General features: G+C 46.8%; 1 protein-coding gene across 2 annotated transcripts in view; it reads right to left on the bottom strand.

Moving 5' to 3' along the window:
• Positions 1 to 331: 331 nt before the first annotated feature.
• SYNDIG1 (synapse differentiation inducing 1) overlaps positions 332 to 14,011 on the bottom strand; it is a 123,947-nt gene continuing 110,267 nt past the window's right edge. For both annotated transcript variants that reach the window (XM_030558245.1, XM_030558248.1), the window contains one exon: positions 332 to 1,472. In XM_030558245.1, coding sequence (XP_030414105.1) covers positions 1,314 to 1,472 — 159 coding nt within the window. In that variant the 3' untranslated portion in view covers positions 332 to 1,313. The remainder of the gene's footprint in view (positions 1,473 to 14,011) is intronic.

Raw genomic sequence — 14,011 nt, 5'->3', positions numbered from 1 at the left:
CTCTTCCCTGGCTGCATGAACTCAGGCTGACAGAGCCTGGGCTGCTACCCTTGTACATCACAGGGCACTGGTAGCTGCAGCTGTCTGAAGAAAGCTCCACCACTTGCCCTACGACTGTGTGCTGTGTGGTTTACTAAACTGTATAACTATCTGAAAACTAGTTCTGGCCATGTTTGTACCCCTCCCCAGTGTCCCTCCCCCCAACACACAATCCCAAACCAAAGGGAGAAACTAGACACGAAATACCAAATTGGAACAAGTGATCCTCAGTGGCCTTCTTTGATAAATAAGTGGTGTTGACAGAACCCAAATGAATGAATATTAAAACAGCCATTTGCAATGATCAATGTTTCAGCATTATTATATACATATAGCTCTCCGGTCAACCAACTCCCTTGAAAGAAATGCTAGATTTGAAAAAGAAAAGGTGGGGGGGGGGGTGTCAGAAAGCAAATAAGCCTGTTACTGCGCCCAGTGAAATGAGGACAACGCTTGGTTCCTTCACAGTGCACCACTTCAGTTCTCTAGCGGGGGCAGCTGGGCAGGATTTCTAGGAATGAGCTGGGGTGCCAGGATGTTGGACTTTGAGTGCCCTCCTTTGCTGTTCTGTGTCCGAGTCTGCCCCGGGTGGGCTACAAAGTGGTCCTTCCCTTTGTTAGTTCCTCACTTGCCCAGGACACATTGCTGAGGGTTGCTCGTATTTAGCTGCTGCATAGTCCCCTGAGGGAGGCGCAGGCTGCCTGACTGTGTTACGTGGCTCAGGAGCGTCACTCACGCAGCATGACTGCCATGAAGGATTAATTTTACAGCAGATCCCATGCTAGACTAACGTCACATTCCGTGCCCTGAGCGTGTTCGTGCTTAGCTGTTTCATTTTAAAATGAACCAAGAGCAGGAAAGGAAAATCATTTTCTCTTTTTTCCTCTTACGGTAGCCTACTGAATGCAAGAAGATTAGGCAACACTCTATGCTGAGGCCTCTAGCTCACCCTTCAGCAAACGCGTCCTACCTTCCGTTTCAGGAATCGCTCCTCTAAGAATCAGTGCAGTGCAGACGAACGTATTAACTAGCAAGCCGGGGCAAACCAGCGGCGGGGGCAAAGTTCTAGTTCACCAGTAGGAGCACTGTATTGCGTAAAACACAGAAGAGTTGGAGGATGAAAAGATGCAGGATGTGTGCACCATAAACCATCAACCCACTTTCCTGTCTTTCCAGTATCCAGCACCAGCATGCGTGTCTCATGGGCGTGCGAGCTGCTGTGGTTTTCTGCACTGCCGAGAGCTGCACAGGTGGCTCTTCCTCTCTCCTGAGCCTCACAAGTGGTTGTTCTTGGACAGGTAAGCAATCAGCGCCACGGCAACCCCCACATAGATGCCGGTTCCAATCGTGATTGACAGCACGGCCAAGAAAAGTGCTCGCCGGGAGCTGGAACTTGCTTGGTGGAAGTCTCCCTTGGCCACTGCTTTGTTCGTCTGAAAGATAAACCGACAAAAACTGTATTTATTGACCCTGAAAATGAAGTGGACACACTCCTAAACTACGGAGACGAATCTTATGATTCATAAATCAGTAACTCCATTAAGTTCCACTCAGAAGCTGATACCCTGCAAAATCTGGGCCTATCTGGGTGCTGCTGTGGTCACATCACAAGACCTAACTAATTTAGGAGATCAAATCTCATTTTCAAAGGGGCCTCTTTTGGCTTTCACTTTGGCCTCGACCTTAACAAAGCAGGGCAAAGCAGCTCTAAATGTTCTCATTACCGTACCACTGTTGTGCCAACCACCAGCATATATTTATTACTGGCAAATGATTACCATAATTAGTGGGTACAATAGAAAGCAGTTATGCGGCCCCATCTCTCTTATGAGTGAGTTGTACTGTTCCACAATGAATGTCCACGCTGGGGACATGTAAGGTATTGGGGGTGGGGGGAAGGATTTGTAGGCATCAAATGGAACATTTCATGGGACACGCCCTGAGGTCATTTCTCCATTTCCACATGCAGTATCTGAGGAGCAGTTTAAGAGTTGGGAACCCAAAGGTCTACCGAAACGTGCAAATCACAACTGGTTCCTCTCAGATGGCCTCCAAGTGGCTGACACACTTCTTGCTTCACACGCTCGCTGTCAGCCAAACGTTCTCACCAACATGGCCAAAGCCGCTGCAGACAGTCACTCCACACAGCTTGGGGACAAATGCCAGAGCCGTGCTGCTGTGGGACAGCGGGTTTGCAGCTGGAGGCTTTGGGTGCTCCCATTAACTGGCAAGGTTATTGCTCCTATGCGAGGTGCTTTGTGGAACTGGGGCCATATGGGTGCTTCTCCCTTGGTTTGGCTGCATAACACTGTATTTAGCTGCTTGATCCTCAGCCCCAAGAACCTACAGGATGACCCTCACCTCAATCCCCATCCCTGACAGCGGCAGGGAAGGCACTGAGTATGCTCGGACGTCTCTTTCCCTAGCTGACTCGATGGCTCAGAGGTACAGTCTAAAGCTGATGGGAATCATCCCACTGAAACCAGTCCACTGAATTCTTTCCATCTGCCTAGAAAGCTACCTGACAAGGACGCTGGATGGGAAGCTGCAAGGATGAAAAGTGCTCCTTTGATTACTGCAATTTCATTTGCTAACAATGAAAACCAAGACGACGATGTCTCAACAGCATCCTTTCCGTGTTCGGAGTCCTACCCCGTCCAACCCACGCCAGAGACACACGAAGGCCCAGATCCTCAAAGCCATGGGAGTAGGCTCCTAGAGACCGGTGAGGATGTGGGACTTTGCCTCATTGACCGCAGTGGCATTACTCGTGTGCTTAACATTACACATGTGTTTAAGCGCTCTGCTGGGTTGTGACCTCAGTCAACCATTAGTTTCAGCAGCAAAGAGTCCTGTGGCACCTTAGAGACTAACAGACGTACTGGAGCATGAGCTTTCGTGGGTGAATACTCACTTCGTCGCATGCAGGCTACCCCTCTGATACTTGCAACCAGCAGTTTGCATTTTAAAATTACCTTACTCCTAGGAACCCTGGATACGAAATGGTGCAGTGCATGGGCTGGCCTCACATGCAGAATTTTTAAAGTACATTTATTAGTAGGCTGAGCAGAATGCAATTTTGACAGTATCGATGGTTATTTTTAAGCATTTTTTTCTATTTTTTATCTATTTAAATGGTCACAGTTGTGGGAAATTACTTGGGGGTCAGACAATTATTCAGTGACAGGAGATGCTGAGATTCAAAAAGTGAAAACTTTATAACTGTTAAAACACAGATTGTCATCATCACGTGTCAAAATATACAAAGTAAACCTCCTTCAATCAAACTCTCGTACATTTTCAAACAGCATTTTTCTTACTGTGCCTGTGTGTACATTTCAATTATTAGCAATGGAAATTTTTTTGGTTGGCTTGGGTACAGTGAAATTAACATTTACCAATAAAAATCGAATCCTTCCAAGTCTAATGATGATCATACGATTATTTATTATTTGTACTGCCCAAGCACCTAGGAGCAGCAGTAAAGAATGAGAGGCTAGACACTGTGCAACCATGGAACCAAAAACCCCAGTCCCTGACCCAGGTTAATAAACAGTTAGAAAAGGAATGATATCACAGGGCTGATTCATAACAATACCTACCTCTTACCTAGTGCTTTTTGTCAATGGATTTCAAAGCGCTTTACAAATGAGGTCAGTGTCATTATCCCCATTATACAGATGGGGAAACTGAGGCACAGTGGCAGAGCTGGGAATAGAATCCAGGTCTCCAGAGGCCCAACATGGTACTCTAGCCACTAGGCCACACAGCCTCCCAAATGGCATCTGTTACTCTGTGGGCTTCATGTTGTCACTGGCAGACTTACCCTTGTTAGTCAATTACAATATAGCAGTGGGGGGGGCATAATGAATGCTCTGATTATATTTCTCGATGCACAGACACTCTGTTTTTGACACGTCTCTGCCCATCTCTAGTTTTCAAACCGCTTCCCGCTACGCTGGTATTTGTCTTTTTACCATCTTACTCCCTGAAGCAATTATGAGCAGCCAAATGCCAATCCACGAAGCTGACAAAAAGGCTGCTGGCCATTACGTAGTGACTCTATTAGGAGAACTGTCGCTTCTGATTTATCAGCCTAATTCTTCTTGAGCACAATGGCTTTTGAAAGCGAAAACAACCTGTTAGTAGGAATCAGAGTGGGCCAGCCGGGGAGGAGAATAATTCTTGGGAAAGAGTGACAACTAAACAGCTGCCATGATGAGATTAAGCCATCCTCCTCTGCCACCAGGCGAAGCTGTCGCTGACTTCCTGAGTAGCGCATGGTATTTCCTCAGCTCTTGGCAGCTGACTGAACACACAGGCCAAAAGTTTCCAAAGTGATGAGTGATTTCAGGGGCCTCCTGTTAGCCCAGCAAGGGCTTCGGCCAAGCAGGCCTGCCTGAAAGGTGGGGCCTGTTGAAGGGTCTCAGGTTCACTACACGAATTTACTAGTTGCTCTTAAGGCTTGGCCACAGGACCTGATCCCGAGCCCAGATCTCCAAAGGTATTTAGGTGCATAACCCCCATTTAAACTAATGTGAGCCAGGCACCTAAATACCTTTGGGGATCTGGGTCTGGGAATCTTTCCATTCAATGGACTTTGGAACAGGCCCATAGCGAGAGGCGTTTCCATTTACACGTTACATTTTATTCCTAACGTGCAGACACGCACAGAAAGCTTCAGAGATTGTCATTTCTTCCCCGGGGACTGCGATAGCTTCCCCTTGTGCCCCACCCCCATGACCCGGTTGTCCGCAGCAATCTTAACAAACGGCCTGATCCAAAACTCTCTAAAGGGAATTAAAAAAACTCCTACTGCTCCGGCCCATACTCCCTTGGGAAATCTGTCTGGAACGCCCCAACTGCCATGCTTAGATCTGGCCTCGGTAGCCACTAAGCACCCCTGTCATCACACCCTATGGGCCACTGTAATAATCTTAGTACAGAACATGCCTGGTGAGGTATCATTTGAAAACTAATCACTCGCCGGTCAGTCACAGCATGGTGACATGTCTGTCGCAACATGATAAGTAAGGTTATGAATTCCCCTGTAGGATGGCACTAGCAGTATGTTCCTAGGGTGACCAGACAGCAAATATAAAAAATAGAGACAGAGGTGGGGGGCAATAGGAGCCTATATAAGAAAAAGACCCAAAAATCGGGACTGTCCCTATAAAATTGGGACATCTGGTCACCTTATACGTTCCGGACCAGACAGCCCTGCCTAGGCAAAAAGGTAAAACTAGTCAGTCCTAATTAAGCAATGTGGGTTCACCTCAGTTTACATACAAGCAGTAAACAGGGCCATCAAGCTAACAAGGGGAGGAGATTTCAGGAGACAGAACAATTTGAATTTAGCAAGCGGGGGGGGGGGAGTAAGGGGGCAGAGAGAACCAGCACTTTGGGGTTCTGGAGGAGATCCTGACCGAGGGGATGGGGTGACATCCATCTTCTGGAAAACTCTGGGTGAGGAAAGCCATCTTGAAGAAAGACTTATCTTGCTGGGGTAAGTTCAGTCACTAGAAAAGTACAGGGCAGTGTGGGTTATTTTCTTGTCCACACTGTCCTCGGTTTACAGCTCTCCACTGTCACCTTTTAATTTCCTGGTGATTTTGGTGTTCAGCTAAAAATAATGATTACATCATAAGCAGGGCGTGCAGACAAGCTCTGAACTCACATTTGGCATGATCATTGCTCAAATTACATTGCCTGCAGCTTCATGAGTGATCATTCGCTTGCAGGCAGGTCACTTTTCAACTCGCAGGAACAGTTTTGCACTGTACCCCTCAATGCCAGTCTCTCTTCCTCTGTAGGTGATGTATGTTCTCTTTATCATACAGTCATACATGTACTGGTGCATTCCCTTTGCGTTAGGAATTGCCATACTGGATCAGAGAAGTTGGAAAGGGTTCAGAAGAGAGCTAGGAGAATAACCTGAGGTTTGTGAAATCTGCCGTATAGCAAGAGACTAATGGAGCTCATCTATTTCGCTTATCCAAGAAAAGGCAAAGAGGTGACTTGACCAAGTACCTACACGGGGCAGAGACGACCGACAGTTGATGGCTCTTTAATCTAGCAGAAAAAGGCATAATGAGATCCTGTGGCTGGAAGCCGAAGCTAGACAAATTCAGATTAGAAATAAGACACGCATTTTTAATAGCCAGGTAATTAACCACTGGAACAAGTTACCTGGGATGTGGAGGATTCTCCACCAATGGGTATTGTTTAATGAAGACGGGGTATCTTTCTCAGAGATAAGCCCTAGCTCTAGCTCAAACAGAAGTTATGGGCCTGGCGCAGGAATGACTAGGGGAGGTTCCGCAGCCCATGCTATGCAGGAGGTCAGACAAGATGATCGTAATGGTCCCTTCTTGACTTACACTCTGTGAGTCAGCCTAGTGGACCATCTTGTCCAGGGCCATGTCTCCGACAGAGGCCAGAACCAGCTAATTCACTGGACGGTTCAAAAAACCATGAAGTGGGCAGTTGCTGCCCATAGAAGATTCTTCTGCCTACACTCAATGTCCTGAAGCCTGACGGCTTATCTCTCTTCCCCACTTCGGGGAGTTTATGATCCAAAGACAATGGAATTCTATGAGGTATCTTTCCATTGAATTCCATGGGCTCTGGATCAGCCTCACACAGTTCAGTCATTCTCATGGGCCCCTACATCACTGGGTTGATTGCTTTAGTTCCTTGGCACCAAACTGCTTCCTGAAAGCTTCAAGGAAACAAAATTAACCTTAGTACAGTCAAATCTTCAAAGTAAGGGTGTTGATCTCAAGTCTGATCCTGCAGGTTGCTAGGAATCCTTGACTACTATTGAAGCTGGTGTGAGTTCAAGATGCTCAGCATCTCATTGAAGTCACTCAACTTGTAGGATGGGGACGTAAATGTAACCTCCTCAGTGCCCCAGCAGGGATGTCAGCATTCCAACATGCCCTTTCCAAATACAACCCACCCACCTCCACCAAACGGACCGGATGTCACTTCCTTTACACTATCCATTCTGCACAGTTCTGTACAATGAGGGGGAAGGTGCTGCTGGACAGAGGCATCTCTGCTGGAGCAGGGATACCGTCGTGGTGCATTCTTTGTGGTGTATGATGGTTGTGCTAGTGCCAAATGTCTCTCTCTGAGTGCAGGAGTAGAGGGCATGAGCTGATGCTCGCTTTAATGTCTAATGTCCTTGCTTTTTAGGCTGTGTGTTAGGTGTATGAGGTTAAATCCTGTCTCCTTTGAAGTCAATGGCAAAATCTAGATTGACTTCAATGGGGCCCGGAGTTCACTTGTTATTCATAGAGCCATCTGAATAGACACACACCACAGCACCGTGTATTTCTATTAGTTTCCCAGCTATTTTAGATAGGACCTTCACCATAGCAATGATAGGGTTAATAAAAACCAGCATTTTTGTCAATGAGCTCTTTGTGAATGGAGCTCCTGCTACAGCAGAGATCCGGCTCTTGGTTAAACTGTTCACCCCATGCAAAAGCAAAGGTCTTGAATTGCCTAACAGCTTTCATTTTGGACAAACCCGCAGTTACTTCACATACAGCCCCACTCATCCTGACATGGTTCCATTAGCTCAGCCGATCTGCTTGGGAACCAGCTGAACACTTCCATGGAGATCCCAGTCTTCAATGAACTACTTCATCAAAATCTTCTTCTCAGACACAACCCAAGCAAGCCTAGCAAGACCCAGTCCCCATGCACCCAGTTGTGGATACAGAAACATTACTGAGAGCACATACAAAAAGCAGTTTTTTAGTCTTCTAATCTGTTCAGAAAGGGTTCCCCATCCCACGTTGGTGAACAGAGGTCACTGGGTACATCTTATCTTTCAGTCAGAGGTGTCACCAGATAATTTGAATCTAAGAGATTTAAAAAAGCTGGCAGAGGAGCTTATTAATATTGATTTTCAATAAATCTTGGAACACCAGGGAAGTTCCAGAAGACTAGAAGAAAGCTACAGTTCAGCCTATAAGTTACAAGGGTAAACAGGCTGACCCAGGTCAATGTAGGCCAGTGAGTCTGATGGTGACCCTGGACAAGATAATGGATTGACGGTCGGGGGGGGGCTTCATTAATAAAGAATTAAAGGAGGGTAATATAATTAATGTCATTCACCACAGGTTTATGGAAAATAGATCCTGACTAACTTGATATCTAGTTTTGAATACAAATTTGGTTGATAAAGGGAATAGTGGTGATGTAATATACTTAGACTTCTGCAAGGCATTATTCTAGGTGCCATGATTAAAAAACTAGAAAGGTATAAAATTAACATATTGTCCCTTGTGGTTTGCAGTGTTGTTGTAGCCAGTCGGTCCCAAGATACTAGAGAGACAAAGCGGGTGAAGTAATAGCTCTTATTGGACCAACTTCTGATGCCTCTCTCACCAACAAAAGTTGGTCCAATAAGAGATATTAGCTCCTCCACCTTGTTTCTATAAAATGACCATGGTACACATGAAATGGATTAAAAGCTGGCTAACTAATAGCTCTCAAAATGTAATTGTAAATGAAGAATCATCATCAAGTGGGTGTATTTCTAATGGGGTACTGCAGGGATCAGTTCTTAGCCCTTTGCTATTTAACATTTTTATCGATGACCTGGGAGAAAACATAAAATCATCACTGACGAAGTCTGCAGATGAGGGAAGTTGAGGGAGTGGTAAATAAGGAAGAGGACAGATCACTGATACAAAGCGATCTGGGTTGGGTGGTAATCTGGGTGCAAGCAAACAATATGTGTTTTAATCTGGCTAAATGTAAAGGAATGCATCTAGGAACAAAGAATGTAGGCAACACTTACAGATGGGGCCCTCTATCTTGGGAAGCAGCGACTCTGATTGCAGAGGAGACATCTCCATTGATGCAGAATGTTTTCTCAACTGGCTAACTACAGCATAGAACTCGCTCATGATTAACAACATCTTCCTTCCTTTTTTAAAATTAACAACCCAAAAAATCCCTAACTCCAAACTCGCACTATGTACAAATGATACTTTGTAGCTTTTAAAGTAGGAGCCCAAAAATTGTGAAGTGCAGAAGGCAGTTGAGCCAATTTTTGATGGATTAGAACTTGGAAACTCGCAGATTTTCTTGAAACTTCTCCCAAAATTCCAACTTTACTCAGACTATGTGCTGAAACTTTGGGACTAATACATTCATTGTGTTTTCCCCATAAGATAATCAGGTTCAACTCCCCCCTCAGTGTGAATCAGAACATAGCTTTTAGTTATGGCATCACAAAGCCCTTTCACAAATATCGTTCAGTTCAGCTTCCTAAAATATGATAAATACACACGGAAGTGATGCAAATATCTGGTTCTAAGATCAGAACCACCTAGTAGTCTCCGACTGCCAGGATTCAGGAGAACATGTTAAATGCACTATGAAAATAAAGAGAAACCTGTTAATTGGTATATATCTTCGTTTCAGCCTCAGTTAGCCAGAATGCTACTTTTAATAGAGGCAGTCCTGATTTGAAGCAATCTAGATCACGGCTGTGCAATTTTAGCAGATGAGCCACGGGGGAAGGTAAATGGGCATGTTCTCTGTCTAACTCTGCTCCCGTTTGCCTTGCTTCTGGGGCATCAATGGAATGGAAAGCTCGTTTCTCTGCTGGCTGCTCTAACCTATGCCAGTGTCAGCACAGATCAACCCACAGAATCTGGGAGAGGAAATCAGCTGCAGGTACCGCTCGTGAGGTCTCAGCACAGGAAAGATGCTGAATGGATCAGACATCATCTCTGCTTCAAGCGGCAAGGGCAGAATGAATTAAATCTAACACAGGCCAAGGCTTCTAAATGAAGAAACAGGGACTGTACCATGTGTTACTGTTTTCATACACTCTACAGCCGACACTATTAGCTTGAAGTGAAAACAAATAACTGCCTTAACTGGCAGGCTTTAGGGCCACTGTGCTGCAGATCTACCTAGTTCCACAGCCAAGCAGCAAAGAGGGATCGAAAGCACAATCACACCACGATAAACCACAACAGAGACAGGAGTCAGAGTACTGCTCCCCACCTTGAAAATGTCCACTGGCCATGAAAATGGAAACCAAGGTCATCTCAAAGTTCTAATATCCCTTTTCACAGAACCCTTATTATGGTCAAATGCAGAAAACCTTTCACAGTGCTGCATTGGCTAAAAACTGGGCCAGATTCTCAGCTGGTGTAAACCAGTATAACTCCACAGGAGTCAATGGGCCAGATCCCCAGTAGGTATCAATCGGGGCAGCTCTACTGAAGTCCATGGAATGACACTATTTTACACCAGCTGAGGATCTAGCCCACAGTGCATGTACCTCCCAGGCATGAATGAAGAAAATTGTATTTTATGGGTAAAAGTAAAAACTGCCCCATGTTAGGTTATACTAATAAGCGACTTCGTCAACCCATGCAGGGGCTGCAGGATTGAAAATAGCACGATTGGGCCACCGTGGAGCCACTTGGGTAAAAGAACATAGAGTGCAAGTGCCATTCTTCCCAAGCCACTTAGCCTTGCTCCTTAGCTGGCGTAGCCTGGCACAGCTCCCCGGGTGATTGGATACGGCTCAATGCCTCTGCAAGGATCTCAGTTAACAAAGTCTCTGACCGAGGGAGGTACGCAGGCAGGAGCCCAGTTTTAAGAATGTGAGCAGTGTTCTTGTGCTTAAAATTAGGCACAGGCTGAAGTCCCATACTGACCCGTGGCCAGGATGGAGAGAGAATTGTGTCAGACTTCCATCAGCTTCCTCCTTTTCTCTTGCATGGCAAGATGGGGGTTGGCACCCACGTGAGCGCTAACCCAGTTTAACTCAATCTTCAGGCTGTAAGTTTTGCAACAACAGGACCAGCAGGTTTGATAAATAAAAGATGTGACAGGCACAGAACATTGAAAGAATTATGAGTTGGGGATAGTTCATCACTCACTGGACTGGGCACTCACTCACTCACTGTGCTGCCGACATAATTAGAATGTGGCGTGTGTTCTTGTGAAGAGTTTGGAGCTTGGCGCTTCACCGACTCTCGATTGTCCTTACATTCAAGCAACCCATAACAGGACTCTGACTCACGTGCCTTGGATTTTCCGTGTCACTGCATGTGCTTGAGAGTTACCTAACTGTACGACCACCGGAGCAGGCTGCGGACACAGCTGGAAGGACTCCACGTCTGACAGCAGTGTGGCCGGAAGGACAGCATTTAACCACGTACTCATTCTAGCCGCTACGGTGGTTGAAAGATATTTTCAGCAAAGCTGTGGAAAAGCTATGGGAAAATTCCAATTTTGCTCAGCTACCAAAATGAATGTCTTCTTGCTTCAATAGACTGTTCAAGGAACTGCTCTGGCATTTCCACCAGAGAGTCTGCAAAACATATTAATCAACTCTCTGGGCTGCGGGCCTATGGGTTTGAGGAAGATAAATATTACATCTCTGTAACTGCAAGTTAAAAATTAGATGCATCATACAGTGCCTCATACATCACACCCACATTGCTCACAAATGCCTCTTCTGTGATGCTGCCTTTTAAACCCAGAAACGCATCCATCACAGTTATCAGTTAAACCCTACGTCCTGCCCCCTGCCACGGCCTGAGCAGCTGGCAGTGTGCTGGAAGATTCCTGCGGAGGTGTCCTCCATGCCAGATTGCGCTGTGTGGCTGCTGCACCAACCTCAGGACTGGAGGAGCCTTCCTCCCTAGTCTGCAGAGAGGAACAATTTGGGGAATCTATGAATGTGATGCAATTGTTGTATCATTGACTGCCTCCATGTGTAGTGCATCATTCATGGGCTGACAAAATCCCCAACACGAATCTCCCACTCCCTCTGTTAACCTTAACGACTGTGCTCTGGCTGAACAATGGGTATGCCAAGGAGGGGACCTGAGCTGGAAAACTGGTTTGACCAAGTAGATCTTCAGAAAGCCAGGAGTGGAGAATGGAAAATATCCAGACAGGAGAACAAAGGGACAGAGTGACACAGCAGGTGTTTAAAAAGACGAAGGATGTTTGGGGCAAGAGAGAGGAGCAGGCTTTCGCAGCAGAGGGGACTGCAGGGACAGCTGGCTGCAGGAGAGAGAGAGAGAGCAAGAGAGAGAGGCTTCATGGTTCAGAAGAGAAGCTGTGTGCAGGTGGGGCATCCTGGACACCCCCAGGCCCAGGGCCGTCCTTAGGCATAGGCAGAATAGGCAGCCGCGTAGGGCCTCACTCTCCCTGGGGGCACCTGTGACGAACTGGGAAAGTTCTTAATGTTTTCTCTGAATACTGTGTTGGTGCATCAGTGTCCCCATGGCAGTTCTTAAGTATCTGGCAGAGCAAAGGGCCAGTGCACCTAAATGCCTGGCACTCTGTCTCCTAGCAACTGATGGCCTGGGCCCCTCCTCTGCAAAGGTGCCAGCTGAAGATGTTGGAGACAAAGGGATCAGGTGACCTCCTGGCCCGGGAAAGGGGCTGAGGAGAGAGGAGGGGCTGGAGGGGTTGTTAGTCTGGAGCTGGCTGGGGACGAGGAGTGAAGTGCAGACGTGGGGGGTCTGGCTCACTGCCCCCCAGAATGGACCCAGCCGAGGGGTCCGGTTCGCTGTATCTACAAGCTCTGTTTTAGACCCTGTTCCTGTCATCGAATAAACCTCTGTGTTACTGGCTGGCTGAGAGTCACGTCTGACTGCAATGTGGGGGTGCAGGACCCTGTGGCTTCCCCAGGACCCCGCTGGGGTGGACTCGCTGTGGGAAGCGCACGGAGGGGCAGAGGATGCTGAATGCTCCAAGGAGAGACCCAGGAGGTGAAGCCGTGTGAGCTTCTTGCCCTGAACAAGTCTGCTCCAAGGGAGAGGAGGCTCCCCAAAGTCCTGACTGGCTTGGTGGGGAGCAGTTCCAGAGCATCGCCCGGTGACTCCGTGACAACTCACTCTGCAGGCAGCCCAGACAGTGGAGAAGCAGGGCTGCTGGGTCCTAGAGAGAGCTGAATGCAGCACAGTCTGAGGAATGGGATTGGCTGCTGGGGTCTCTGGGAAGGGGGCGGGGTTGGTAAAGGAGCTCACCTGTGAGTGTGACTCTTTACCCCCAGCTGAGGTGAGGCGAGGCAGGCTCTGTGCCACCCCTCTCTCCCTCCTCCCTCATAGACTCATAGACTCTAGGACTGGAAGGGACCTCGAGAGGTCATCGAGTCCAGTCCCCTGCCCTCATGGCAAGACCAAATACTGTCTAGACCATCCCTAATAGACATTTATCTAACCTACTCTTAAATATCTCCAGAGATGGAGATTCCACAACTTCCCTAGGCAATCTATTCCAGTGTTTAACTATCCTGACAGTTAGGAACTTTTTCCTAATGTCCAACCTAAATCTCCCTTGCTGCAGTTTAAGCCCATTGCTTCTTGTTCTATCATTGGAGGCTAAGGTGAATAAGTTTTCTCCCTCCTCCTGATGACACCCTTTTAGATACCTGAAAACTGCTATCATGTCCCCTCTCAGTCTTCTCTTTTCCAAACTAAATAAACCCAATTCCTTCAGCCTTCCTTCATAGGTCATGTTCTCAAGACCTTGAATCATTCTTGTTGCTCTTCTCTGGACCCTCTCCAATTTCTCCACATCTTTCTTGAAATGCGGTGCCCAGAACTGGACACAATACTCCAGTTGAGGCCTAACCAGCGCAGAGTAAAGCGGAAGAATGACTTCTCGTGTCTTGTTTACAACACACCTCTTAATGCATCCCAGAATCATGTTTGCTTTTTTTGCAACAGTATCACACTGTTCACTCATATTAAGCTTGTGGTCCACTATGACCCCTAGATCTCTTTCTGCCATACTCCTTCCTAGACAGTCTCTTCCCATTCTGTATGTGTGAAACGGATTGTTCCTTCCTAGGTGGAGCACTTTGCATTTATCTTTATTGAACTTCATCCTGTTTACCTCAGACCATTTCTCCAATTTGTCCAGATAATTTTGAATTTTGACCCTGTCCTCCAAAGCAGTTGCAATC

The sequence above is a fragment of the Gopherus evgoodei genome, chromosome 3 (genome assembly GCF_007399415.2).
Source record: "Gopherus evgoodei ecotype Sinaloan lineage chromosome 3, rGopEvg1_v1.p, whole genome shotgun sequence".
Classification (NCBI taxonomy): domain Eukaryota; kingdom Metazoa; phylum Chordata; order Testudines; family Testudinidae; genus Gopherus; species Gopherus evgoodei.
The sequence above is the reverse complement of the archived record's forward strand: the minus strand, read 5'-3'. Positions and strand labels throughout refer to the sequence as shown.